The sequence below is a fragment of the Diaporthe amygdali genome, assembly GCF_026229845.1.
Source record: "Diaporthe amygdali strain CAA958 chromosome Unknown NODE_13_length_1014660_cov_65_381101, whole genome shotgun sequence".
Classification (NCBI taxonomy): domain Eukaryota; kingdom Fungi; phylum Ascomycota; class Sordariomycetes; order Diaporthales; family Diaporthaceae; genus Diaporthe; species Diaporthe amygdali.
The window spans coordinates 813,368-840,168 of NW_026517033.1; the positions used below are offsets into that span (position 1 = coordinate 813,368).

Consider the following 26,801-nt stretch of genomic DNA (forward strand, 5'->3'; position numbering starts at 1 on the left):
CGAGAGGTCGAGATATGATGTGGTCAGAGGGCAGAAATATTGCCTCAAAGGAAGGTGGGCAGGGAAGAGGGTGCTTGGCTGGAGCGAGAGAGCAGATAGGTTGGATTGGTATGGCAAGGTGTGACGACGATGGTTCTAGAATGGAAGTTGGCAGAGAGGAATCCTCAAAATGTAGACACAGGCTGAGGCTGGAGCTTTCATTCCGCCCAAAATGCTTTGAGCTACATGCGACCGACGTAATTTTGCGGTCAAAAGTGGATGGGCGCTTGTGCCGGGGTAAGTACCTACCGTTAATTTTTGGGAACCAAGTACCCATTTCCTTGAATTCGAGTGGCACTTATTCAGGTAGACCAGCACCTTGATCGCCTGCATTCCTGCGCTTTAGATTTTTCTGACCAATGCTAGTGAGGTAGTTGAGATATTTAGCAACTCTGGCTGAATTTATCTGAATTCTCCCCATGTTTGTTGCGGCATATCGTTTTGTCCATCTTCTGTTGACTTCGACTGCCGATACCAGGGTACATGAACAGTACTTGAATATGACACATCCTTGTCATCCCGCTATCGATAACGAACAAAGCTGCCCCACTGCCCCGCCAGCCAGCCGTTATCCGTTAGACGTTGGGCGAGGTGGGTTGAGCTTCACAGTGTCTCGTCTCAGTTCTCCAGTGCTCTCAAATGGTCTGGATTGAGCATGACTATGTGTCTCCTCAACTGTCACGGCTCACAAGCAGGAAGCACCCTACATCTATGGAGGACGTCTTGGTCCGGCAGCATGCACCAACCCTGCTAGGCTCTAATATCACCGGCCAAGACCGCTCCAAGCGTGATAACAACATGGCAGGGGCTTGGTGACAGCCCTATTAAGCTATCTGCTCTACTGCCGCCCAATCGTTTTGCCACGACCCTTCCAGACCATTCAACCTTGGTCTGCCTGTCTGGACAACCAAGTAGACGGTGGATTACTGGATTTGCGCACCTCCAGTATCCTGCTCCTCATTAATTCGGACTGACTGTCCCGGCAGCTCTTCCAACATCCGAGCGCCCGTGATATTTGAGAAGACAGGAATGGATACACTCATCTGAGGAAGGGGTAAGGGACTCGTCTTGAGCCCTATACTTGCCTGAGTCTGTACCAGGGCCGGCTATTTGCATCAACCCTTGTGGGACATGTATGCGAAAGTTGTCAACAGGGAATAATTCCACACAATCCAGCCCTTCAGCTTTGGATATGAGTTCTAGTATCTACTCCAACAGAGCTGGTCTGTCTTACAGAATTGCAGATTCGGCGACTGAATGCCACTCGATGATCGAGTGAAAGGCCCAAGGGCAATGGCCAGGCAGCCTCAATTTTCAACAGCCGTGTACCAGTACGAGTTGGTTGAACATGATGTACTTGGCAGACGACTCTAATAAACGAACTCTCTAATCCATTCGTCCTAATTCTAGCTCGGATCTAAATGTCTCTCAACCGCTCCTTGCGATCTGACTGACTTTCGTTACCAGCTCTCCAACCGCCAGCACCGTACTGCCGCCCATGATCTCAAATACCGGCACATCCGCAGCAAACTGCTTCCCCATCCAATTCCGCAGCTCCACGGCAACAAGGGAGTCTACACCGAAGGCATGAAGGGGCTGTGTCACGTCAACATCATCAGGCTTGATAGCAAGGGCCCGCGCCAACTTCTTGGCGAGCGCATCCACCACCACAGCCGCCCGATCCTCGGGTGACGCCGCCTGCCGGAACAGCTCTGCGGTGTCGACGGCGTCACCGCCGGCGGCAGCAGAGCCGGCGTGCTGCAAGGCGCCCCCACGGGGCCGGCTGAAGTAGGCGAACAGCGGCCGATGGAGGAACTCCAGGGGCTCCAGCGCGCGAGACAACCTGTCGGCTGGTGTCATGAGGCCCATGGAGATCTGACATCCGGCGGCGTCCGGGCCAGTGATGGGCCGTATAGGGTCGCAGCACACGTCCAGCAGGGAGAGGAATTCGTGCTCCTCGATCGGGTCGAGGCCTTGTGTTCGCTCCAAGTGCCTCTGCAGGTTCTCCGTCTCGGCCACACGGCCCACGTCGCCCATGACGCCGAGGTCGATGGATAGAGCGTTCTGGCCGTGATAGGTTCTGTAGTGGGCCAGGGAATCTTGGAAGGTATTCCCGGCTGCATAGTTCGTCTGGCCGGGGTGTCCAAGAACGCCGGCGACAGATGACAGCATGATAAAGAAATCCACGTCGGGAAGCAGGAGATGTAGGTTCCAAGAGGACGGGACCTTGGAGCGGATGGTACTGGACCACTGGTCATAGCTCATATTGTCGAAAATGGCGTCCTGTAGGGGTTTTGTCAGCGACTGAGAGAACCGAGAGCAATTCAACGCAGGTCTGGGTCTCGCCGGAGGACTTACACTAAGCACCATGGCTGCATTGATGCATCCACGGACGGGTGGCATCGTGCTGCCACATTCCTCAAGCACTTGCGAGATTGACTCGAGCGACGAGACATCACACTTTGGTGCCACAACAGTGACGCCTTGCTCACGAAGTTCGCCCACAACATCGGCAGCTGCTCCAGAATCTGCTAATCCTGATCTTGATGGGACAATCAAGTGTTTCGCGCCCCTCTTCACTAGCCATCTCAGTATGGACCGGCCGATCCCACCCAGCCCTCCAGCAACAAGGTACGTGGCGTCCTCCTTGAATGACCAGGTTCTCTTGTTAATGAGATATTTCTGAACACGAAGTCGTTAGTTATCTGCGTCTAATCCAGAAATTGATTCTTGCGAAGCTCCTTACCTGGACTTGAGTTGAACGATCCACTCTTATCACAATGCGACCAGTATTTTTGCCGCTCTGGAAATAACGGAAGGCATCCTCCACAGCGTTGACATCGTACACATGCAGAGGCCGGGGGTAGTAGATGCGGCCATCAGAAGCCAGGCCCATGGCCTTCTCCATAAGCCTGCTTGCAGTCTCTTTCCTTCCCGTGTCGAAGAAGAGGTGCCTCAGATCGACCGCACAGAACATGACGTTGTTGGCGAAGTGCGCCATGGGCAATGAGGAGTTTGCGTTGATGTCGGCCTTTCCAATCTCAATGAACCTTCCATACGGGGCAATGCACTCCCACGAGGCCCGCAGACTTTCCCCGACCAGCGAGTTGAGGACAACATCGACGCCATAGCCACCCGTTACCCTCATAATACCACTTGCGAACGAGGTATTCCTGCTATAGAAGATGTGATCCTCCGGGATGCCATACTGGTCCATCAGCAGCCTCTTCTTGTGTTCATACCCTACCGTGGCAAACACCTCAGCGCCGGCAAGCTGTGCGATTTGTACGGCCAGCTGTCCCGTCGCGCCCGAGGCCGAGTGGATCAGCACTTTATCGCCCTCGCGTAGGCGTGCCACCTCCATCAGGGCCTGCCAGGCCGTGATGGCTGGGTTGATAACGGCGCAGGCCTCCTCAAACGACAGCGACTCCGGGATTGGGACGACAAGCCGCTCACCTGCCCGCGGGAACGTACGCATACAGCCCGTTGCAAGCATGCAGACGCGGTCCCCAGGCTTAATGCGTGAGCACTCCCGGCCAACTCTGGTCACCACTCCGGCACAATCCGACCCAAAGGAGAAGGCCTCGTGCTCCAACCGGCCAAGGGCGCCGAACACATCGCGGAAGTTCACGGCCCAGGAACGAGCCTCGATCTCGACTTCGTCCGGGCCCAGGTCCGCCTCGTGGTAGTCAGTGTCCTCCTCGAAGCGCAGCGTCTCCAGGTGCCCGCGCATGCCCATGTCGAGCTTGAGTGGCGGGCCTGGGAGCCACGGCTCGGTGCGCATCTCGGGGTGGTCGCATGAGGCTAGTTCCCGGTTGCTCTCGTTGTCCTCAACTAGACGCGGTACCAAGATCTGACCGTCCCGGACACGGAATTCAAGCTCAGTGGATGGCGGCGCACTCGCGCCGGCAGCTCCGAACGCGCAGTCCAAGACCGTTGCAATATGCTTGGTATTGCCGGCTGTACTATCCTCCTTCTTCCCCGATCCCTCCAGTGAGAGCGAGACGATATGTTTGCTGTTGAACTCTGCGCGCAGTGAACGGAGGAAGCCGTCCTTCAGACCAGAATGAGCAAATAAGCTTGCTGCTGTTGAAGTGTCTTGGATGTCCGCAGACGTGACCCATAAGAGGTTCTCAGCCTGCTGTATCCAGTTCTTGAGGACGTCGAACGTGGGCTCAGGAATGTTGGCCAGGAACGGCCTGCCTAGATCGGCGAGGAAAACCACCAAGTCGTTTTCTTTCACCTTTGCATCGGCCCAAGCAGTGACGGGATAGACATCGGCCTTTCGTCCGCTTGAGACGGACAGGTCTCCAGCCAAGGATGTAGCCACGCTCCTCTGATGCTCATCGTCGCCATCCACGACCAGCAGAGTCCTGCTTTGGGTAGTTGACGATGGAGCTGTGGATGCATCCAGGGCAGTGGAGAGTATGATACTAGCGTGATGCGCAGCATCGGATTGATAGTCTCTTACGACCAGGTCGTTTCCAGAGAATCCACTTTCCTTTAGCAAAGAATGCCACTCAGCATCTGTCATGGTCGGCCTCTGAGTGTCTTGCGTCTTGTCCTCAGCAGACCACCAACCCGGCAGGACTCCGAATGCGAAGTCCGTGATAAGCGAATCCGTCGCAGTTATGTCGTGCAGAATAAGGTGACCTCCTGGCTTCAGAACATGCCGAATACTCTTTAGGGTCGCTGACAGACTGCCAGCTACGCGCGAGGCGTAGCAAGCCACGATCAAGTCATATGAACCGGCCTCGAAACCTTGCTTGGTCATATCTTCTCTCGGGTCCAAACTCTTGTACATCATCCGATCTTCGTGGTCCACGAGCTGCTCTCGGGCCTGGTCAAGGGCCTCCGCTGATGCATCGGTATACACATATTCAGCAAAGGCCATGCCAGCCGTACGGTCTTCAACCTGATGGAGTATGGACAGCAGGAAACTGGTGATAGAGCCCTTGTCGCCACCAGAGCCGACCTCGAGAATCTTCAACTCGGGGGTCTGATGCACCAGAAGCTCCAGGTAACGAGTAAGCCTGCCATCACAGATGCGGTCGAGGAAGTCTTTGTGAAAGTCTTGTGCTGCCGCCGCTGAGAAGGGCTGTGCGTCAACATCGCATTTCGCACTGGCAAGAGTGGTCAGGTACTGAGAAATCTCTGTCAAGATCCTCCAGGATGGTTTCTCCAATACCAGGTCCTCCAAAGCGGAATTCAGGCTGGCCTCATCGAGAACTTCGGCATCTGTGCTGTCTTGCAATGATTGGTATTGGCTGATGATCCAACCCACATACTCTTTGATATGCGGCGGCATCGCTGATGAGTCGAAAGACCTAAGCTCCCGAGCCTTCAGCCGCACGATAGACTGCAGTATCTTCCTGAGCTCGACCACGGGTCTCTCTTCTTCCGAGGAAGAGGGTGTCCCACAGTAGGTTTGCAACGCGTCCTGCTCAAGCAAGGACAGCTGCGGCTTCCACTCGATGAGATGGATCGGCTTTGTCTTCCTCTCGCTGCTGCTTGGATCGTTGCTCAGGACTGGGGATAGTTCAAAGTCCTCAATGTGGCAGAGCGGCGACCCATCATCTGCCAGGACCACGACGGACGTCTCTATGCCCGATCCGACGGTCTTCAACTTCGATTCCGTCGCCACCCTGATCTCCTTTGTCTCCGGATGCTGCCAGCCCTTGGCTGAGATCCAGGCGGACCGCATCCTGTGGGGGATGATAGTCGGTAGGGATACCGATGCGCCTTCTGACGGTGCGGCGTAGCAAATATGGCAGGCGGCATCGAGGACCGCGGGGTGAACAACGCCTGCATACGCTTCCAGCGGTGGTTCGACGCTGACGCGCGCTGTCGTCCGCTCATGGCCGTCCCAGTGTAGGTCCTCGGCTAGCGAGAACTTTTCGCCATATTTGAGGCCGTGGTTGTAAAGCCACTGGTAGAAGTTGTCCTTCTCGACACGCTTGTTGGAGGATTCTTTGGCCTGCATGTAGCGTTGGGCAAGGCTCTGGGCCGTACTTTGCGCCTCATGTCCACCGTCCACCTCGTCAAGGGCCTCTTCATACTCAATATGGATAGTGGCACTGAAGCACTGGCTCCAGAAGGTGTCTATATAAGCAAAGAGCTGGACTTCGAAGCGCTGAGAAGTTTTCTCGTAGGCCTGATGCAGTGGACGCAAAGCTGTTGTAACCTCGGTTGTTCCCTCTTGGTGGATGATAATAGGGGCTGTGAAGGAGGCTTCTTTGACGTAGTAACCGAGGATGTGCTTATGGGGATTGGCCATCTGCTTCACGGCCTCTAAAGCCATCATGATACTCCCTGTCGCGGGGTAGAGGATGGTCTTGTCAATGATGTGGTCTGCAATCCACGGCATGTCCTCCACGCTCAGAAGCTTTCGCCATCGGGGGAGCAGCGGATTCCAATCCGGCGAGCGTGTGCCCAAGACCGTCCTGGGGACGGGCTCGCGGAAACGCCAGTCGCGGCTGATACGGGACTCGTGCCAGTGCAGCTGGGTATGGTCAAAGGGGTATTGGGGAAGATCGACGAGATATGAAGGGTGTTGCTCGCTATCACTACCTTGTCGTATCGCCGCCGTGATGGACACCGGGTATCCCTGGGTGAAGAACGCGCCCACCGTCGTCAGCACGCTCTTGACTGGCGATTCGAATCTGGAAAGCAGAGATGTATATCTGAAGCTTCCGCCGCCAACGGCCTGTCTCAATGTGTCTTGCACAGGCCGCCGCAGAGCCGCATGAGGTCCAACCTCGAGGAAGTCGGTCACCGTCTTGAAGCCACTTTCCATTTTGGGTGCTCCAAGAACGATGTACTGCAGTGCATCGGCGAACCGGACAGGCGAGACTAGGTTGTCCACCCAGTACTGTCCATTGGAAAGCGAAGCGGGTGAGATGCTCTGACCTGTCACGGATGACACCATGAAGGCGGCCGTGTTGTGGGCTGAAGGTCTCGCCTCCACAGGGCCGACACAGCTGAGGTACTCCTCGACGATGGCCTTCATGACAGGGGAGTGGTAAGCAACCCCTGTCCTCAGCTTCTGGCTGAATATCCCGTCGGCGTCAAGGTGTTCCTTGAGCTGATCAATGGCCTTCTCGTTGCCAGACAGGGTCACGTTGGACGGACTGTTGACGCAGGCGACATGTATCTTCCTGGTTGACGCGCTTACGTCCAGCCCGACCTTCTCCAGATATGCATCGACTTGGGCCTCCGGGAGGTTGGCAGACATCATAGCACCGGGGTCCGCGCTGATGGACTTCACCAGCTTTCCGGTAAGCCATCCTCTGTAGTAAGCAACCTTGCAGGCCGACTCGAATGACAGAGCCCCAACAGAGTACGCCGCGGCAACCTCGCCTGACGAGTGGCCAACCACGACATTCGGAACAAGACCGAGATCTTCAAGCAGATCAACGAGCGCAAGCTGCAGGGCTGTGCACAGCGGTTGACTGATACCGGGCGTGTCAATTCCTGTTCCGTTCTGTAACACGTCTGTATACACAAATTTTGATCGTCAGTATTTCCCGTGAGCGTGTTGGGTCAAGGAATATTGTCCAGAGAATGGGGTTTCTTTCTTACCTAGGATCGACCACTCGGCGCCCAGCTGGTGGTAAAAGCTATCTGCCTTGGCAAGTGACGACTCAAACACAGGATACTGCAGAAGCTCCAGACCCATGCGTGCGTACTGGGCTCCCTGACCAGTGAAGACGAAGGCTAGCCCCTTCTCGCGGGAAGGTCGAACCCCTCTGGAAGGCTGGAGACGGGCGGGGTTCTCAGCAGACATGTCGGTGCTTACAACAGAGTAGCATCTCCAGTTCATGACGCTGCGCCGAGCCGCAAGAGTGTATGCGAGCTTCTCCAGTCGGGGCGCGGACCCATAGATGTTAGTTGTAAAGTACTGCTCGTGGTCTTGCAGCATTTTCGTCAGAGTGGCCTCGTCTTTCGCCGACCATACGAGCAGTTCGTAGCTTGACGCTTTGGGAGAGGAGGGCACATGGTCAGCTGTCTCCTGCGTGGGCTCCTCCTGTGTGCTTGTCTGCGGGATGGGCTTCTGCTTAACACCGACAGATGCATGCTTTGACCCGTTGAGGCCATTAGGGGTACCAGCACCATTGACACCATTTGGCGTAGCATGACCATTTGTGACGACATGGCCATTTGATAAGCCATCGCCATTTGGGATATCGTGACCATTTGGCAAGCCATGACCATTCAGCATGCCATTGCCGTTTGGGATGCCGTTCTCGATCTGTGCCGGCTTTGGGGGCGATAAAGGGGCGAGAGTGCGGCGAGCCCCGTTGACAGCGAGAATTGCTAGCATGCCTTGCGCGTCATCCATAATGGCGTGTCCATTGGACCCGCCGAACCCGAATGAGTTGATAGAGATCCGACGAAGACCGTCACACGGCCATGCGATGCGTTTTGTGGGAATCTGAAAGCCATTCCGTTAGCATACTTGGGCCATTGACAGTAGGATTGAGCGCACGCTGCAGTACCTGGATATTGCTGGATCTCGCGGGGATCTTGGGGTTCAGCTTCTCGAACAATGCATTGGGTGGTATGATACCCTTTTCGAGCATCAAGATGCACTTGATGATACTTGCAAGTCCACTGGCGCCTTCTGTATGGCCGAAACTGGCTTTCAAAGAGCCTCTGTGTACATTGTTAGGAGAATTGCGATCGTGTCGAAGGGATTTGGGGTTGATGAATTTCAAAGAGCACTTACACATATAGCGGTTCTTCTCGAGAACGGCTCGACCTGAAGATTCTACCTAGGGCCTTCATCTCGGTCGTGTCTCCAATTTGCGTCCCGGTACCTATTCAAATCATTTCAGTCCGGATGTCTCAATCAGTAGGGTTCTAAAGTGCCACTTACCATGGGCTTCTACGTATCGTGTCGATTCGAGGCCGAGATTGCAACTCTGATATACCCCTCGGATGAGCTCCTCCTGGGCGGTGACGCTTGGCTGAGTTATACCCGGGGTCCTTCCATCTGAGTTCGATGATGTTGCCCTGATGACTCCGCGGATGACGTCTCCATCTCTGATGGCGTCGCTGAGTCTCTTCATGACAAGCACCACGATGCCTTCGCCCCTTGAGTATCCGTTTGCTCGCTGATCAAAACTGTAGCTCAGTCCATCTTTGGACAACAGATTGAGGTTGCCCAGATACATGGACGTCTCCGGGCTCAAGATCACGTTAGAGCCGGTGACCAGTGCCTGAGAAGAGGTCAGCTATGGGATCTTCTGATGAGTTATCGACGCATTCTTTTCCTCACCATGGATGCTTCTCCTCTCTGCAAGCTCTGGCAGGCCAGATGGGTGGCAACCATGCTCGAAGAACAAGCAGTGTCTACTTGCATATTTGGTCCCCTAAGATCGAAGTACCATCCGAGTCTGTTGGCCAACAGGGCTGGCGATGTACCACTAGATACGTGTGTTGGCGCTTCATCAGGGGCCTTGACCACGATTCTCATGTAATCCTCCGTCATGGAACCGGAGAAGACAGCCGTCTTGGTACCCGCCACACGCTCAACAGGGATTCCGGCTATACTTCATCAGAAATGATCACACAAGAAGCATTCACAGGTTTTAGTGAGACAACAACATACCATTTTCCAGGGCTCGATACGCCGTTTCCAGCAACATACGCTGTGCAGGGTCCATAGCGGCCGCCTCTGTTCTTCATTTCAGCATATAAACTCGGTAATTACAAGCTCCTGGGTTTTGCTGACCTTTGGGGGTGATGGAAAAAAAAGGTGCATCGAAAGCAGCAGGATCTCCCTTCAGGAAGTGACCTCCTCTAGATGGTAGCTTTACATAAGGTTAGGATTATACTCTTCCACAAGTGCAGAACTCATGAACGTACGTTATTCTGGGCAGCAGAGTTTGCTTCGTGAAAAGCGTCAATGTTCTTCACTCGAGACTCAGGATACGGTGTCATGACATTTCTTCCACTCTCCAAGATCTCCCACAAGCTGGCCTCATCTTCGGCCCCCTGGGCCAGCTTGAAGGAGAAGCCCGTAACTGCTATGGGCTCCATGTTGTCCAGCTCAGGAAGATATTGGACTTCAAAAATGAAGAAGAATATTAGGGAGATGAAGTATGCTGGCGTGTTGTGTTTGTGCCTCAAAGATGGACGGTAAGCACTTAGACTTTGGACTGGGTGCCTAATTACTCATCTCAAAGGGTATGGAATAGCACCGCATCAAAGACTGCACATGGACGTGGGCAAGTCTCAATACGTTGATTTGAACAATCAGTGCAGAGTGTTGACTGTATTATAAACAATAAGGCCAACACCAAGCCAAGGTCGACTTCAAGCGCCAGTCCGAAGTGATGGCATCAGTGAGCCGCTTGGGGCTGAAGATACTTGACTTCATAATACAACCCAAATCAGGCACATCCGTGACAGGGTGATGCACCTGGGGGCTATTTCACAGACAACACGACATTGATCGAAAAGGCATCCGGGGTACCTTGACATGACATTACGATCTGAAGTACAGTGACAACCACCACCAAAGAGCTCTGGACGTAGCAGACTACCTTGTCTGGGCAGGCAGATCACAGCCAACTTTTCATAGAACCAGAACTGACACCTCACAGCGCAGACAGTGTCTCACACACTCGGTTACTGACCTAATGAATTTGAAGCTAATCAGAGTATAGAAACATGACTGCAGATCAAGTTCCAGGCCCATGCTCGCATGGAGCGTAGCTTCAATGTTAGCGCTTATCCACTAAAGGTACAGCTGTTGACTGCACAGTCTTCAATCACTGTATGTGGGTGTCCGATTTTTTCTCGACCAACACAAGAGACAGGTCACACGTCTAACCCAACTAGATTGGATAAGGCTGAATCCATCAGGCCAGGTGGAAGGATTCATAGGAATGAGTCTAAGCGCCAGGATTGGTGCCAAGCCGTTTTCCCTGCATCGAGCTGCTGAATTAGTGAAAGGCGCTGCTTTGTGTGACATCGCTGTAGCCAGACGCTGTGGCACGGAGACTGCCAAATTACGGAACACCATCTTCGCATCACGAAAAACTAAGTGGCGCCAGAAAGTTCTGACATCCGTCCAGGTGGCTGGCCCCCACGCAGCCACTTTGCCTAGGCCAGGCTTCTTCGACGAGTTTCGGCTTTTGACGACCAGGCAGAAGAAGGCTAGGGTGATTGCAAATCGCCACCAACATGTGAATTTGGATCTGCATACATCTCCCGCTCCATGTTACAGCCCACGCAACTAAGAGTGCTGGGTATTGAATTGAGTATGCGTCTTGTAGAATTGCGACTCTTCTATTGTTGTTCTTGTACTGAATTTGGCTACTGACAAAAACCAAAATACAAAGTGATAAAACTACTCGGCAAAGCCATATCCGCTTAGGTTTTCTTCTTTCATCCATGTGTAGAACTCCTTTGCTGCCTTTGACACCTTCTCTGTCGTTGCTCCAGCTTCTATCTCCCTCATTTCCTCCACCCACGCGAATGTCGCATCTATAAATTGGGTAACCTGCTCATGAGTGTTGGAAGCGTGGAGTATGATGCGAAGCCGGCCTTGTCCAAGGGGCACAACTGGGTAATTCACGGGAAAGGTGCAGAAACCAGCTGATAGCAACGCGAAGTATAGCCACCATACATATTTCTGGCGGGTGGATACTGTGACAATGTGAGTGAAAAAGGGGCGTTCTTCCCACCCCTCTACCAAGGGAACGGAAAGAAGCCCGTCTTCTTCAGCCTTTTCCCAATCAGGATGTGAGGTAATAGACTCATAGAAGTGCCTGGCCAGTTCCTGAATGTGTTCTTGGGCCTAGAATATGTCAACGTGTGTCCTTTGAGTTTGGTAAGGTAGATCTCACCTCAAGTGTGCGGCCACTTGTCAGCAAAGAATAACCGGATTTGATGGCTGCCACAAAGAGAAATGATGGCGAGGTGGTATAGATGATAGAGCGGCCAAAGTTGACAAGGGCACTCTTTACGGTCCTATTCCCTAGAATAATGGCTGCGAGTCGTTAGCAGATGGGTAATCGGAAGTAGTAACACCGTACATATGCTAGAAGAGGAAAGCGTACCACCTGTCGCGCCCATTGCCTTCCCATATGAGTGCACAACAACCGCGATCTCATCCTGCAGACCCAGTTCACAAACCAACCCTGCGCCCTTAGGCCCAATGACCCCAACACTATGTGCCTCGTCCACCACGAACTGAACATTTCCCTCTTGGCCATGGAATACTTCCTTTGCAACGCTGATAAATTCTTGGAGTGGGCACACATCTCCGTCCATGCTGTAGAAGGACTCAAGCGCAACAAGAACACAACGCTTTCCCTGTCGCACGAGCGGCTGCGTATCAAGGGCATCCTGCAATGCCGATCGGAAGGCCTCAATGTCGCTATGAGGAAATTCGATCTTCTGGATAGCTAGGGATTGTTTGATACCCTCAAGAGTACTGGCGTGAACTAGGGAATCGTACAAGATGACGTCCCCCGGTCGTGGGATAGCAGTCCAGACGGCGATATTGGCCTCGAAGGCCGAGCTCACAAGAAGCCCGGCCTCTGCGCCGTGAAAGGCGGCGATCTGGCTCTCGGCCTCCTCTAGGTAAGGGTAGTTGCCGTCCATGAGCCGGACGCCGGTTGATCCCAGGCTGAAATCCGGGTGGGCCGCCTGCTCGGCCAAGAACTCGGCACGCCGTTCCGGGCTGGCTGCGAGGCCCAGGATATCTCCTGAGCAAAAATCAGCGACATGGTCGTATGTCTGCCAACTGTTTTGTGAGATGGAGTAGAAGTTGTGTGCGGCGCGGCGGACGTCGAGAGCGTCCTCAATGTTGCGGTAGAATAGCGGGAGGGCTTTGGTCGCGTGTGGCCGCACGCACTGTTGTCGAATCCGGATCGCAGCGGACCCAGAAGGGCCCAGTGGTGAGCCTCTGTCAACCGTGACTGTCATGGTGAGTAAATGCTCCTTGAGCTATGATAGTCGAGGCGCTTCTACAGTTTCGCACCTTCTATCTTCATTTCCGGAGACAAGGATGAAATGTAGGAGGCTGCGTTGACAGATGGAAGGCCCATGGTGTCTGATATTGCAGGCAGAAGAAAGGGAGGCCGACAACCAATATGCATGTTGACTTCATTGATTGATCCACTTCCCCTTAGTCTTACCTGCTAAGATCAGCTTGTGGAGGTATACTTCCACAAAACTCACTCTTCAAGTATCGATACATTCCGTCATGTTCTTGCTCGTAGGCACTGTGTCCGGAAGGTGATCAGCCTAACCAGCCCTACCGACACCACAAAAGTGGACATAAAAGTTGAGCCCGGGTATTCCCGTATGTCCACGGCCCGTATTAACCGGGTGACAGGAAGGATCAGCTTGAGAAATGTTTCCGCTAAAAGACGAACTAAGGATGCATGTGACGGCAGTGAAAGAGCCGTTGACGGAGCTGAGCCGCGGTGCGGTCCGGAAGTCGAACTATCCGTCGTACAGTCCTTCAGGCAGCTGGGGCAAGACAGAGGGTCTTTTTGCTGTACGACCCCCTTTTCTTGATGGAATGCAACTCTGGACGGGCAGCCTTTCCCAAAGAAGACTGAAGAATCTCTCAAACCGGCCACTATTGATGTTATCAAGAGGGCCGAATCCTTCGTTCGACCTTATGCACGTTGCCGCTGATGTATGCAGACTAAAAGTCCCGATTTCGTGCTCGTGTCTGCCTACACTGTCCCTCCGTGAACAAACCGCGTAAGCCAGTCAATTAATTGGACGAAAATGAGATCTCAGCTCGGATTCAGGGTTGCACTTGGAAGGATTCTGACGTTACCATCAAGCACCCGAGCAATATTGTCGTTTCGTAGTGAACCCATGCCGTCTTCTCGCGACTGAGACCTTGTCAGCAGTCGGATTTTGCACTACCAGGATACGCCTAGCCAGGTCTAGATGGCTGGGCAAGACGACGTGGCTAAAGGCTGAATGTGACCTCGTCTCTGTTCGCGGCTGGGCATTGACGTTTTCATTTTTGTGTGCCAACTTCACACAACAACATAAGGCTGTTTCGCGATATTACGAATATCACATAAGTCTTTCACTTTGAGAATCGATGTCAAACATATTTAATTACTAGATACAGCCAGAGATAGCGATGTAAGTACTCGAAAAAGAGGTGAAAAGAATTACACAGGTATTCCGGGGGTACCAAAGGACCCGCCGGTCTTCTAGGGGAAGTCGTGGGTGGAACCAAGGTGTCCAAATGCTTTTATCCTTTTTGTCGTCGAATCGAGTACTGCAATCACTCGCCGCTATGCCGAAGCTTTAACCTCTATCACGTGCGCTCATAAGGCCCCTGCTCCCTTTCCACGTCCACATCCCATCGAGTCTCCCTGATGATGGCATTGGGTGGGTGGTCTGCCTTGTGGGCCGCTGGGTCGCCGGGTGTCGCCTGTACCGAGACCAAGCCAAACGTATCCGCATCGCTGATGTCCCAAAGCCCACGTCGCTTCCGCGGCGTCGTACTCCTGCCAAAATTCTTGATACTGGGCCGGCCACTGGTGGGATCTGACTGCATTTGCACGGTGGAGATTCCGAGCTTGCTGAGAAGATTCGTAAAGGAATCCGAGGCCTGGATGCCCTGGACGACCTTGGGGATACCGGGAACACCTACGATGAGGAATCCAGCCGCGATCTCGCCGGCGCCCCAAAGACCGACGTTTGCTATCCAGAAGTACTCATCGTCAGAGTAGAGCAGCTGCAAAAGATAGACCAAGCGAGCTAAACCGGCGGCAGTGGCACTTTGGGGTGAAGAGTAAAGTCAGTATCGAGTCAACTGGTTATTCAGGCAAGTTGTGCCCAGCCGGCGGGCACTTACAAGATACCAATAACAAACAGCAGTGATATACCCATCCTCTTAGCCTTTGACATATGCAATTTCCATATAACCCACTGAGGTAGTAAGAGGATAGCAATGTCAGAGGCCAGGTTAATGAGGGTGGATGCGAAGTTGTTGGCCGCGATGTCGATCGGGCAGCTGCCCCCCACAAACAATGGATCCCAAATCTTTTGTCGGGGCCAGCACCGGAATATTTCGAGAAAGGTTCCAGAGACGTAATAAATGACATTACCCCAGATCAAGAATTGAAAAGTCCAGTACATCTTGTTCTTCTGACCCCTGGGCACGAAAATGCGTAACCAATCGAGTAGGATGGCGAGCTTGACAAACATAATGGAGACGCCATAGTTGATCGATGCTAGATGTATGAGCTTTGGGGTTGTCAGTGTGAAACTGTGACGCACAATCCATATGCAGATGCTCAAGTTGTGCTCTTACCCACAAGATACGTTCAAGGTCCCTCAGCTTCACGTCCCACTCGTGGACATTGATGCCCGGCCATATTGAACACTCGTAGAGCGGGTACATGTATCCAGCATACACTCCCTGAAACGAGTCAGCAGCGCCCAGTGAGACATGTGCGCAAAGAACTTCCACATACCAAACCCATGACGAGGAACACATCTTCAATGTGGAATCTTCCCATGTGATACCTTGAAGCCAGGCGTAGTAGGACGGCTAGGGTCGCAAGAATGCTGCAAAAGATGACCACAAAGTATCCGACAGCATGATGGCGGTCCTGAACGTCGAAGTTGGGCGTGGTCCCCGCTGGCGGCTCGATCGCGGGTCCGTCGAGGTCCGTTAAAGTCGCCGCGCGCCCCAGAATGGCCCACATCTTGGTAGACGTGAAGATGGGAGTGGATTTGGAAGAGCAGCAGCAGCAGAGCTCATGGTTCACAACGACATTGCAGAATTGGGGGCAGACCGTCATGTAGTAGAATCAGCCGCATGAGATACGTGTAAGCCGCCACTTTGGCATCCCACATCCGAAGAAGCGATTGGATGTGGAGTGCGCCATTCTTGCTATTTCGGTGGGCTCGGCATAACGGCTAAGTGTGAATCCTTTCCCAAGCAGGGCTCCCGCAGCCGGAAGGATTTGGAGGATTACTTTGATGCATAGTGATGCAATGGTCATTGGTTGACAGGCGAATGGGTTGACATACCGGTGCTGACTATCATCTGTCGTGTATCCCACCTGATCGGAAATAAGAGATTGTATGAAATGAGGGGGCCAGGGATCGTTTGGAGCCCTGCAGCTGTTGGGTGGCTTGGGGGCCAACTCGCATGCACTTATGTTGGTGTCGCCTGCCGAGGCCCAATCACAGGTGAATTCCCAGGTGCACTTTTCATTAACGTGGTATGATTGTTCGAGATGACTGCAGGCGAAGAACTCGAGCTCCGGGCAGTGTAAGACAAACAAACTCGCACAGTCTGGTGCTCGCACGGTGTGTAAGTAACGTGTTCGAATGTTTCACAAGACGGAATGCATGCAAGGAAGCAATATACGATTCCAGACGCGGCTATCCAATGTTCTTGGCCGATGGGGGTCTCAGCTGTTACACAGACTTCTAGGCAACAACGTATTGAAGCCTGTGATACCCTCCGTTTTCAAGTCTTTTGAGGCTCTTCCGACTTTGTGCGACACCAACACTCAGCCCTTCTTGTCATCATCGTTTTGGCGCTAAACGCTCCCTTAGCCAGCTACTCGCTTCTCGGCAAGACGTACCGAGGATATTCGTCGCACCTGAGAGCACCGGAGCCGCCCACATGCACGAACGTCCATCGGAGACCAGGCACCTCCCCATCTGACCAGGCAGGCTACCCGGACATTGCATCTCCTATGAGGTCTTCACGATGTTCCGTTCGAAGCACAAAAGCACAACAGACCGCGCAGAGCCCAAGCTGCTACGCAAACTCGGCAACAAGTCTGTCACCCCACTGCTATCTTTAAGCCGCAAGGCATAAGCTGACGCACGTAGTGAGGTATACCAGCTTGCTATGTACCTGTTGGACCAATACAGAGGTACCTCTGTTTCAAGCCGATACTCGATTCCCGTGACGCTCTCGGGTCCTGAGTCGCGAGATGAGCTGGTTCGAGCCGTTGAAAACGCCATTGTCGACGCGGTTCTCAAACATGGTGTCCTGCAGGTTGCAATTGCAGATGCTCACTCCAAGAGCCCCACGTGGGTTCAGTTAGAGACCCTTAACTTGCGCCAGCACGTCACATGGCACTTCAAGGACTCTGAGGCGGAGCTCGAAGGTATCTTACAAGAAATCCTCGCAGACGAGGTTGATGCCACGTACCCTGAACTTGACAGCCGGCCAGGATGGAGAGTTGTCGTCATTCGTCCTCAGCAAACACAGTTTGTGGAGATCGTGTTCACTTGGAATCACCCTCACTGCGACGGCATGAGTGGCAAGATATTCCATGCAAGTCTTCTGGAAAGTCTGGACAGCGCAGCACTGGGGAAAGACGCAGAGAATGACACAGACGACTTGTCAGTAATCAAATTGCCAGACTCGCCTCCCAATTTACCTCCACCGGTCGAGGAAATTTGCAAGCTGCCTGTGACGCTCCCTTTTATCCTCAAAACAATGTGGGAAGAATGGGGCCCAACAATGCTCACAGCAAAGCCAACACTGGCAAAATGGGCACCGATACCTAGCCGCTCAAGCCCATTCAAGACACAGGTTCGCGCCTTCACAGTCGAGGCCGAACCGCTGGGGAACATCCTACGCGCTTGCCGACAGCACAAGACAACACTCACCGGCCTCCTCCATGTGCTCACACTCACCTCACTCGCCTCGCAGCTGGCTGAGGACGCCGCGCCTGCTTTCGCAAGCGGCACCACCATGGACATGCGGCGATACGTGGACCCGAAACCCCCGGCGTACCCCTGGCTCGAGCCCGACCGAACCATGGGGAACTTCGTGACTATCATGACGCACGAATTCGAGCGCGGGCTCGTGAGCCAGATCCGCTCCCTGGTCTCCCGCTCTGCAACCGACCCACCCACCTCTGGAACAGTCGAGGGAGGGAACAGAGCCGAGGTATTGTCCGCCGAGCTTGTGGACCTGATCTGGTCGGACGCCGCCAGGGTGCGGGGAGAAATGGAACAGAGGCTCGCAATGGGTCTCAAGAATGACATAGTTGGAATCATGAAGTTCATCGGGGACTGGCAGCAGGAGATGGCCAACGCGGCCCGCAAGCCCCGGGTGCACTCGTGGTGGATCACGGGCACCGGTGTCCTGGACGGGAAGTCGTCCAAGACGGGCCCCGGCAGCGGTAGTGCACCGTCCCTGCCGCCGGTATCGTCTAGTACTGATGACGTCTGGGCGATCCGGAGGGCGCAGTTCGCACTGAGCACGGAGACGACTGCCGCTGCGATCAACATCTCGCCCCTGACGGTATCCGGAGAGCGGCTGTGCGTTGGCGGCAGCTGGCAGGATTGCCTTTTTGATGAGTCTCTTGGGGAACGTGTAATGGCTGACTTGGAGGGCTGGCTGGGCCAACTGGCTCAGCAATCGTCATAGCTAACCTACAGGAGCGAGAGAAAGGTACATGGTAACCTGAGGCTGGAGCCACTTTCAAGACCCGGCTGCTGAAGGTATAGGGCTGTCATGGCTCAGGGATACTAGTAGTGACAGCCACTTGGGAAGCTCGACGTAGACGTAAGGAATTAATGTTCATGTGCTGAGGTGCACTTGCTTGATAGCTCAGCTCCTCTCAGTCTCAAGTTGCTGCACGTCTTCAAAAGTCTTGCTCACTCGGCAAAACTCATTCTCTTCTACTTAAATCTCCCACTGCCTCAGCTTTGAGTAAAGCTTCTCATGATAATAGCATTACTAAATGCATAGAAAAGACACTAGTAGGAAAAACTCCATTGTACCGAGTATTTTGCACTTGACATAAAAGAATTAGACTCCTATGGTGTTGTATTTAAGATTTAGTCTAAATCCTTTTCGGGAATAGCAAGAGTATATGTTTCATTTGGCCTCACGTGGTTAATCCATTGTCTGCACGGGTTACCTCAGACTGACTATTTGCAGGGGCATGTTTTGAGTCCGAAAGTCCGATGTCAATCAACGACTCGCGCAAGCGTGCGAACTATCCCCCTTCTCTTCAGACACCCCGTTGGGACACTGCCACGGCATTGACGAGACCGTTTGCAGGTTGCGAGTACAAGCTGCCGGTATCAGATGTCACTGCCACGAGGTGAAGTTGCTCTGCCGAATCAGGTTCAATCAGCCTCACAACGGTCCGGAGCCCAAGTTCGTCCAATGGCTGAGTCGATTCTGCAACGTTAGATGCAAACCGTGCGAGCAGGCGTGACTTGCAGCGCACTCCTGCCAAGAGCAAAGGCTAACGCTTAAACGACATTTACGGCGACGACGGCGACGACTAGCAGAGACTCTGTCATGTTCGTGCTTCTTTTTGTCCATCGACTCGGACAGGCGGGTTGAAACTTCGCGAAGCTTGTCTTCGCCTCACTTGGTCACCCCGTGGTTTTCTGAAACTGACGAGAGAGGGCTTGTGGATCCCGTGAAGTGGGACCTCCCCCAGATCACGTCAAGCCCGCCGAAACTCGGCAAAGCTCGCTCGCTCAAGCGAGGGTTGGCGATAACAGCCGCAGTAAGACCGCGCTGCGGCTATGCGCGACACCACACTCCATGCGGTCCAGCCATTATAGATAAGCTTCCCCAAAGGATCTGTATAAGCGACTTGGGACGATGCACGGCAGCTGTAGGGCTTTTGTGCTTGGCTGGAATGCCTCGCCCGTGTGCTCAGACCTTTTGCTGCGAAATCAAACAGCCGCCCGCGCGCTTCACCCAATCTGCATAAACGTCAATTTTTCAGGGCAGGCCCGAAATAGACATTCCAGGACTTGGCCCTCGCCAATCCAGGTTGCTGGACCCGGTCGGGTCATTTGCGGATCAGGGATCGACGTGGAAGCCCGCGCCAACCCCTGAATTCATCTTTGTACGGGCCACGAGTCAGTCGTGATATTTACGTGCGGCAGCACTCTGTACTGGTATAATATCTCGGAGTTCTTGATGGCGATGATCCACTCGTCCACGCATGGGTTCCGCTGCGCCCTGCTTGGCTCCATGGGTAATCGAGTAAAGCCATCTCTTTCCTCTGCTGTCAGCCTTTTTTCGCTTTCCTGAGTTTGTTCGCGAGTCGAAATTATCACCACTCGACCGACGTCCTGCCCAACGACCGAATTGATGGCACGAATCTCATGACCCGCGACCCCTGACTTCGACACCTGCGGACGAAGACCCCACGATCCACTCTGGGGGAGGGTCATCACTCTCTTTGGCAGTGTCTATTTCGGCTGGGTCGGCGTGCTCATCCGGTGTGACCGCCGCTACCAGTCATTACTCTCAAATTATCGACATCACTCGAGCCTGTGGTGCTTATACAAGTCACGATGGATCCAAGGGCGGGCTTCGACGGGCTCGTTGCCTCAGTCACCTTCTCCGGCAGTCTCATTTCATTCATAGCTACATCGTGCGTCCTGGCCTCGTACGCCTATTATCGCCATGAGCAACGTTCTTTTCGTCATGCCTTGGTCTTCAACCTGGCATTGGCTGGTACGTGCCCTTTGCCCTCCACATATGGCCTAGCATAATCGATTCATGTCCATTGCATCGACTGGTTACTTCAGTGAAGACGAACACTGACGTCGTGTACAGAATTCGTAAATACACTGAACAATACAGTATCAGGAATTATATATCTACGCGATCATGCTCTGTATCCCAGCACAGCATGCACAATAAATGGTTTTATTGGCCAAATGTCCGTGCAAGCATCGGACTTCTCTATCCTCGTCATCGCGCTCGTCACACTCCTTACCATAACCCGGACGACATATATGCCAAACGCCTCGACATGGCGTAAGGTCGCAATCTGCGTCTCCGTATGGGTGATTCCCTTCATCACCGCGACGATAGCAACTTCCATGGGCAAGATGGGCCCCGTGAGCGGCAACTGGTGCTGGATTATGAGCTCTCAGACGGGCCTTCGGTATGCACTGACGCACGGGTGGAGAATTGCCATCATCTTCTTTACCGCCGGGATCTACATCTTCGTGTGGTGGTACATGAACCGGCACTTCCGCTCGATGGTCAGCACCACTATCACTGACCTGAGCGGCGCGACGGAGCGCTCCCGGCGCCGGCGGAAGGGATTTAACAAAATGGACAACGGCCAGGACGACGAGCAGCAAGACACGGAGCTGTCGACAGTCAGCAAGTCGAGGATATCGAGGGTGCTGGAGGACCAATGGGAGATGTCAGCCCCCGAAGCAGCCTACGTGAGGACCAATGAAGACGATATGCACGATGAGTTCGCGTCCGGGGACCGCAAGAGAGCACGACGCAGCAGGGCCAGCTCGATGTGCTCCGTGTCCGACTCGGATGTCGACTACAACGACATCCACGACCAGATCATCGAGGAGGAGACGGGCCACCGGCCACCGACGATGAAGACGACTGCGAACCGCAAGGCACCACCACCGGCGCTCAGCGGGAGCAAATTCGACGCCATGGTCACGACCGACAGCGAGTTCCCACAGCGGCGGCAAACGCGGCAGATGGAGCGTGAGATCAAGCGCATGCTGTTGCTCAACGCGTACCCGATCATGTACGTGATCCTGTGGATCCCCGGGCTGGTCAACCGCTTCATGGAGGCGACGGGCAACACGTCGCAGAGCAGGGTGCTGGCGGCGCTGCAGTCGAGCAGTCAATTTGTCGGGCTGGCGAACGCGCTGACGTACGGGTTTAATACGGCGCTCAGAAAGAAGATCAAGGTATGGTGGCGGAGGAAGGGGAGGAAGGGGAGGTCCGGCAGGAGACGGAGTGGGGCTTGAGTGCTCCTGTTAGGGAGCGGCTAATGACTGACGATGAGCGTTGATAATGTCTTTTATTCGATTGATACCACTTTTGACCCATACAATCCTCTACGCGGCTCGTCTATGTCGTCCGTCAACTTCCCGACTCGTCCCACAGCTGGCTCTTTGTTGAACTTGATAAATAACCTGTGTATATGTTCTATACTCAGCTTATGTGCGATGCCATGGAATGTTGTGGTCAAAAAACCTCACAAAACATCGTCACATGTTCAGTCTTGGGAACGCTGATTGTGAAATGTCGTGTCACGTCGCTGTAGTGAGAGAAACGAGCCGGGTTGAACCCTGGCCCCGCTCCCTTGTTCAACCTTCGACCACCTTCCACTCACCCTCACCTTCAGAGGCCCTTCAGCTCTCGATATCCCACCAATTCTCATCCACCGGCCCCCAAAAAACGCATAGTACAATGGCAGGCTCTTCACTGTGGCTGACGCCACCACCAACCCACCCTCTGCACGGGATCATCACCAAGCTCATCGATACGACCCTCCCAGCGCACTTCCCAGATCAGTCCCCGCGCCCACCAACCTTCGCGCCACACCTGACCCTAACGTCCGGCATCGACCCCAGCGTCTACGGTGATCAGCCCCAGAAATGGCTGGATAGCATTCCGTTTCCTGAGGCGTCCAAGTCAGTGGTGCGCTTCGAGAGTGTGAAGTCGCAGGACTTCTATTTCCGGAGATGCTACATCAAGTGCGATTTCGATGGCGCGAAGGACGTCGCAGCCATTGCTAGGGCGCGCGGTGTCGAGGGGGAGGATGACGTCGGCCCAAAAACGAAATCGTGGCTTTCGGATTGGAGGGAGGCCTTTGGACCTCATGTCAGTCTGATGTAGTGAGTCCTGTCCATTCATTTCTAGGCGCTGGTTATTTCTGAGGCCCAATCTCTTTATTGGTTTGACGTTAGTTGACGATGCGCGGCAGTGGCGATGTGACCATCGATGAAGCGAAGCTGAAAGAAATCGAAGACGCAGTAAAGCAGTCTGGCGTGGATCTGGGGCATGAGTCTCATGACATGGGTGGCTGGGAAGGCGGCGTCGTTTGGCTCGTGTCCACAGAGAGAGGGATTGAGCATTGGAAGCCTATCGCGACCAGGACATTGTGAAGCTTCATGACACGGGTGAGCGTGGTGGTTCAACAGATGGTCCTAGGCTTTCAACGATGGTCTTGTGTCTCCAGACCGTGAGTGACTAAGTTGTGATACTAAAAGCAAATGCGTATCAAAGATGTGGTTTTATAATTCGTTAGACTTCCGACCGCCTAACAGCTTTTGTGTCTCATTGAGTGCACAATCTCTGAGTCGCCCAAGTTGCTCAAATCCTTATTCCCAATGTCATTCTGAACTATAGCCCTGAATGCAATATCGATAGCGGAAATGGAGACGTCTTGAGGGGACACTGAGACGCTCGGGAAATTTTGGAACAAAATCCCCCAAGTAGCGGGATCTTATTGTTGTTTTTGTGAACTCCAAAAGCTTTGAGCTGTTGAGGTTGGAGGGGGTAGATCGGCGGCCGTGTAATTAAGTAGCCATCTTAGTGAGTTCCTAATGTTGTCAGATCTAGTTCCTCTACTTGAATCGAACGCTTGAGTAGTAAATACTTGCAGACCACAGATTTGAAGAGACATAAATTATCACGTAAAATGCTGTCCATGATGCTGTGATTCGACCATGCTGCAATAAGAGACACTTGAAGAGTGTTAGCTGTGTTGTCATGTTTATAACTGCGTGGTGCTCGTCAATTGTCTATACCCCATTGGCAGGCAAACGTTCCTATTTGATTTATACTATCATACCTCTATGATGTCTTCGATGTGAAGCATACCTGCTTGAATCGACCATGGGTTGGACCGTCCTGGTGCTCAGCACAAAGTAATGTCGGTGGCCATCCGAGAAGTCTCAAAGGCATCGCAGTCTGATTCCTTGAATGTATCCATGACATGGCCAGTAAGATCTCCGGATCGACGGAGCGTGCTTCATCACTATTGACTGATCGGCATGGCTCTATGGGACCTAGGATACCACCATTTCAAGTACACCAAAAAAAAGTATAAGACATGCATAGGTTATCAGAGTATTCATATGAGTAAGCAATTACCGATAACAATGGATTCACCGTAAATATGTATGCAGCCATGAAATATGTACAATGCAGTGTTTTGTAGGTGTAGGAGGATCCAATGGACAAAACCTCTGAACGGCTGCACGAGTGATCTGTTGAAGGCACCCACTCACGCTGTAACCGCATAGGCATGGGCTGTGTCGTATATAATTTTCAGAGAAGCGTCGAATTTTCCAAACATTTAAGTACAACGTCATGGTTGGCACACGTGGACGCGTTTAACCTTATGGCAAGAATGAATCTTTCGAAGCACCCTACTCGATGGATTGTTCTAAAGTTACATTTCAGTAATTTTGTTGCTCAAGGTGAGAACACAAGACGGTAGGACTGATGGTCTGACCTCAAAAGGTCTTTTAAGTCCAAACAAACTACTCACGGAGACAGTAAGTCGACATTGCTTTGCAAACACAGGTGACTACCGCGTTGGCACACAAGCCACTAGTTTTATGACTGAATGTCAATGATCCTACTTGTCTAAGTGTGATCATTCCGTCTATTGTACTTATGAACATTTCACGATTATATCTATTTGGAAGCATAAAAAGGTTTCACAATGGGATGACATGTATCCGGATTGTCGTAACTAGAACTGCAACGCTTAGGTCCCATATGCACAAAGATTCCAGCAATTTTTCTAAAACAGAGAAGATAAGCAGATAGGGATGCGAGCAAAAGGTATTACCTAATCAGAGAACTTCCTTTCAAATGGCAGATGAGTTACAACAATTTTAGCACTCCAGACAACCATCTTTCAATTACCTCCGCACCTTCGCCTTTCTTGCTCCTGAAGAAGACCTCATCAATGATCATCTCCTCATGCGAATGCTTCGGCGTTACAACGAATGTGAACCTGTCCGTCCCTTTCTGCTCGTCACGATTGACTCTCTCAGCATCGGCCTCGGAGAACCCGTTCTTGACCGTCGCGGCGAAGGCCCGAATTCCATCAATCAGGACCTCGCCTCCTCCTCCCCAGATCATCATCTTGTCCACCACGCTGCGGGCTATGTCAGCCCACCACTCTGCCGGAGAAGTGACGGGTTGCGAGTATTGATCATGCTGTCCCCCCGGCTCGATATAGGCGTTGGACGCTCGCCTCAATGCCCTTGGCGTCAAATAGTCGGATTCGGCGTTACTGGAGATAGATGACTCATTGACTTGGAAGGATATCCACGGCGAGATCAGGAGGGCGGCATGTAAGGGGCGTGAAAGCGTAACGGCCGGGACTTGAGGGTGCGGACGAGCAATATGTTCCAGCAATGCGGCAGCCAAATTTCCACCGGCTGAGTCTCCGCCGAGTAGTATTGACGATGGATCGCGATGCTCGTCCACTAGTAGGTAATTGAGTGCCAATGCGGCCTGCTTGAGCTGCGTGGGGTATGCCGCGCCGGGTGAAAGGGTATACGTCAAGGAAAATATCGCGAAGTCCTGGCCTCGTTTCGCCATATCACGTTGCAACGTGAACTGATATCTTAGATGCCCCATGGTTGCTGGTGCATAGAAGCCACCACCTGGGAATCAGTCAGCAAAGGCAGCGAGGACGTACAAGCTTGAAGAACGCACCATGGAAATACAGCATGACGTGGTTGGCCTGTTCAGGCCCGATCCAGTGCCCCTGAGCACCTGAGCCCAGTTCTACGCTTTTGAGCTTCTCGTGTTTCCATTTGGCCACTCTCTCATACACTTTATCCGTCGTTGGAACAATGGCTTGTATCTGTTGCGTGCTCAATCCGCCAAGAAGCTCTCTCACTGCAGCACCCAGTCAGCTCTTGGGTTCCATGGAGGAATCTTCGCTACAACAAACAATGGACCAAAAATGGATTATTTCCTGCCCATAGCCTGTCTTTCAAGCATAGCCCACTGTCAAGTCTGGCAGGAGTGGTCCTCTAGAAAACAGACCGCGGTGTCCGGGTGATGCTTACTGGCGGCATACATGACATCTCGCTTGTAGGTCGGGGCCCCCAATCCCTTTGTGCGCTTGCCGGATGAGGAGGTCAACGCACGCTTCACAAATGCAGCCTCGACTTTCAGTAGCTCCAGCGGGATTGCCGCCTTGCTGGCGGAGTCCTTAGGATCAGCCATGATGTTTACTCACACCTCGACTGTCAGACCACATGCATTTGACAGAGGGACAGTAGGTGAGGGATGATTGAGTTCACTTTAAAACATTGACAGTCTTGAGCAAGGCAATCGAAACAATGTATATCAACAGCTTCCGCATGTGAACCGAGGCTGGTGCTAAGCTAGGTACATGGATCATCTGGGATTGGAGAGGAAAGTGACTCTGTGAGCCAATCGCATGGATACCACCGTGTTGTTTCAGACTATACTTCCAGGGATGACGCCAGCTTCGCTATCACAGTAGCATCGTTCACGGCAGACAAAATACTCCGTCGCTGCCGGTTGTCTCTGCGTACAGTTCAGAACAGGTATGCAAACATTACACCTGACCTGAGCGACGGAGGCTGTCAGACTTTCGGGCGATAGGGCATTGCCGGAAGTTTAACTGTGATGATCGCACTGAGGGACGCGAATGACAGGCAGGTATGGATTATTGTGTTATTATTCATTGGGTATTCTGTATTTTGCTAACACAAGCTTCATTCACCATTCAGCTGATCACTAGAGACATGGATAAAAGTTAACGTTTTAATTTTCGGTCCTTTTGGTACGACATATTATAATCTCTCTTTCGACTCCATTACCTGCCCAACAATCATTTCGGAATGGTAAACCCTAGAGTCAAAATTGCAACCTTTTGCGCCTCCTTGCCCTGTGGTCAACGACTGCAACAGCGACATATCCGTAGCTACCCTACTTAAACACAAGAAAGAAATCACCACTTGCTAGATGATTG

At 52.9% G+C, this 26,801-nt stretch overlaps 7 protein-coding genes across 7 annotated transcripts; 3 read left to right on the forward strand and 4 right to left on the reverse strand.

Annotated features, from left to right (window-relative positions):
- Positions 1–1,467: 1,467 nt before the first annotated feature.
- On the reverse strand, positions 1,468–10,083 carry J7T55_003893 (uncharacterized protein; the record flags this gene model as incomplete). Its single annotated transcript, XM_053143246.1, has 11 exons — positions 1,468–2,322; positions 2,398–2,721; positions 2,786–7,533; positions 7,621–8,473; positions 8,538–8,694; positions 8,768–8,858; positions 8,918–9,260; positions 9,476–9,588; positions 9,653–9,718; positions 9,776–9,854; positions 9,910–10,083. 11 exons carry the CDS (start codon positions 10,081–10,083, stop codon positions 1,468–1,470), a joined length of 7,803 nt encoding a protein of 2,600 aa, XP_052994136.1.
- Positions 10,084–11,398: 1,315 nt separating this feature from the next.
- Positions 11,399–13,103, reverse strand: J7T55_003894 (aminotransferase; the record flags this gene model as incomplete). Its single annotated transcript, XM_053143247.1, has 4 exons — positions 11,399–11,848; positions 11,898–12,028; positions 12,087–12,974; positions 13,037–13,103. The coding sequence occupies 4 exons, from the start codon at positions 13,101–13,103 to the stop codon at positions 11,399–11,401; spliced, it is 1,536 nt and encodes a 511-aa protein (XP_052994137.1).
- A 1,244-nt stretch (positions 13,104–14,347) lies between these two features.
- On the reverse strand, positions 14,348–15,746 carry J7T55_003895 (uncharacterized protein; the record flags this gene model as incomplete). Its single annotated transcript, XM_053143248.1, has 4 exons — positions 14,348–14,813; positions 14,891–15,282; positions 15,350–15,457; positions 15,513–15,746. 4 exons carry the CDS (start codon positions 15,744–15,746, stop codon positions 14,348–14,350), a joined length of 1,200 nt encoding a protein of 399 aa, XP_052994138.1.
- Positions 15,747–16,765: 1,019 nt separating this feature from the next.
- J7T55_003896 (uncharacterized protein) lies at positions 16,766–18,445 on the forward strand (the record flags this gene model as incomplete). The annotated part of the gene is made up of 2 exons (XM_053143251.1): positions 16,766–16,836; positions 16,891–18,445. 2 exons carry the CDS (start codon positions 16,766–16,768, stop codon positions 18,443–18,445), a joined length of 1,626 nt encoding a protein of 541 aa, XP_052994139.1.
- Positions 18,446–20,715: 2,270 nt separating this feature from the next.
- J7T55_003897 (uncharacterized protein) lies at positions 20,716–21,789 on the forward strand (the record flags this gene model as incomplete). The annotated part of the gene is made up of 1 exon (XM_053143252.1): positions 20,716–21,789. The coding sequence occupies one exon, from the start codon at positions 20,716–20,718 to the stop codon at positions 21,787–21,789; it is 1,074 nt and encodes a 357-aa protein (XP_052994140.1).
- Positions 21,790–22,234: 445 nt separating this feature from the next.
- On the forward strand, positions 22,235–22,932 carry J7T55_003898 (cyclic-nucleotide phosphodiesterase; the record flags this gene model as incomplete). Its single annotated transcript, XM_053143253.1, has 2 exons — positions 22,235–22,648; positions 22,735–22,932. 2 exons carry the CDS (start codon positions 22,235–22,237, stop codon positions 22,930–22,932), a joined length of 612 nt encoding a protein of 203 aa, XP_052994141.1.
- A 1,701-nt stretch (positions 22,933–24,633) lies between these two features.
- J7T55_003899 (alpha/beta hydrolase fold protein) lies at positions 24,634–26,026 on the reverse strand (the record flags this gene model as incomplete). Its single annotated transcript, XM_053143254.1, has 4 exons — positions 24,634–24,645; positions 24,707–25,455; positions 25,508–25,693; positions 25,867–26,026. 4 exons carry the CDS (start codon positions 26,024–26,026, stop codon positions 24,634–24,636), a joined length of 1,107 nt encoding a protein of 368 aa, XP_052994142.1.
- Between the last annotated feature and the right edge of the window lie 775 nt (positions 26,027–26,801).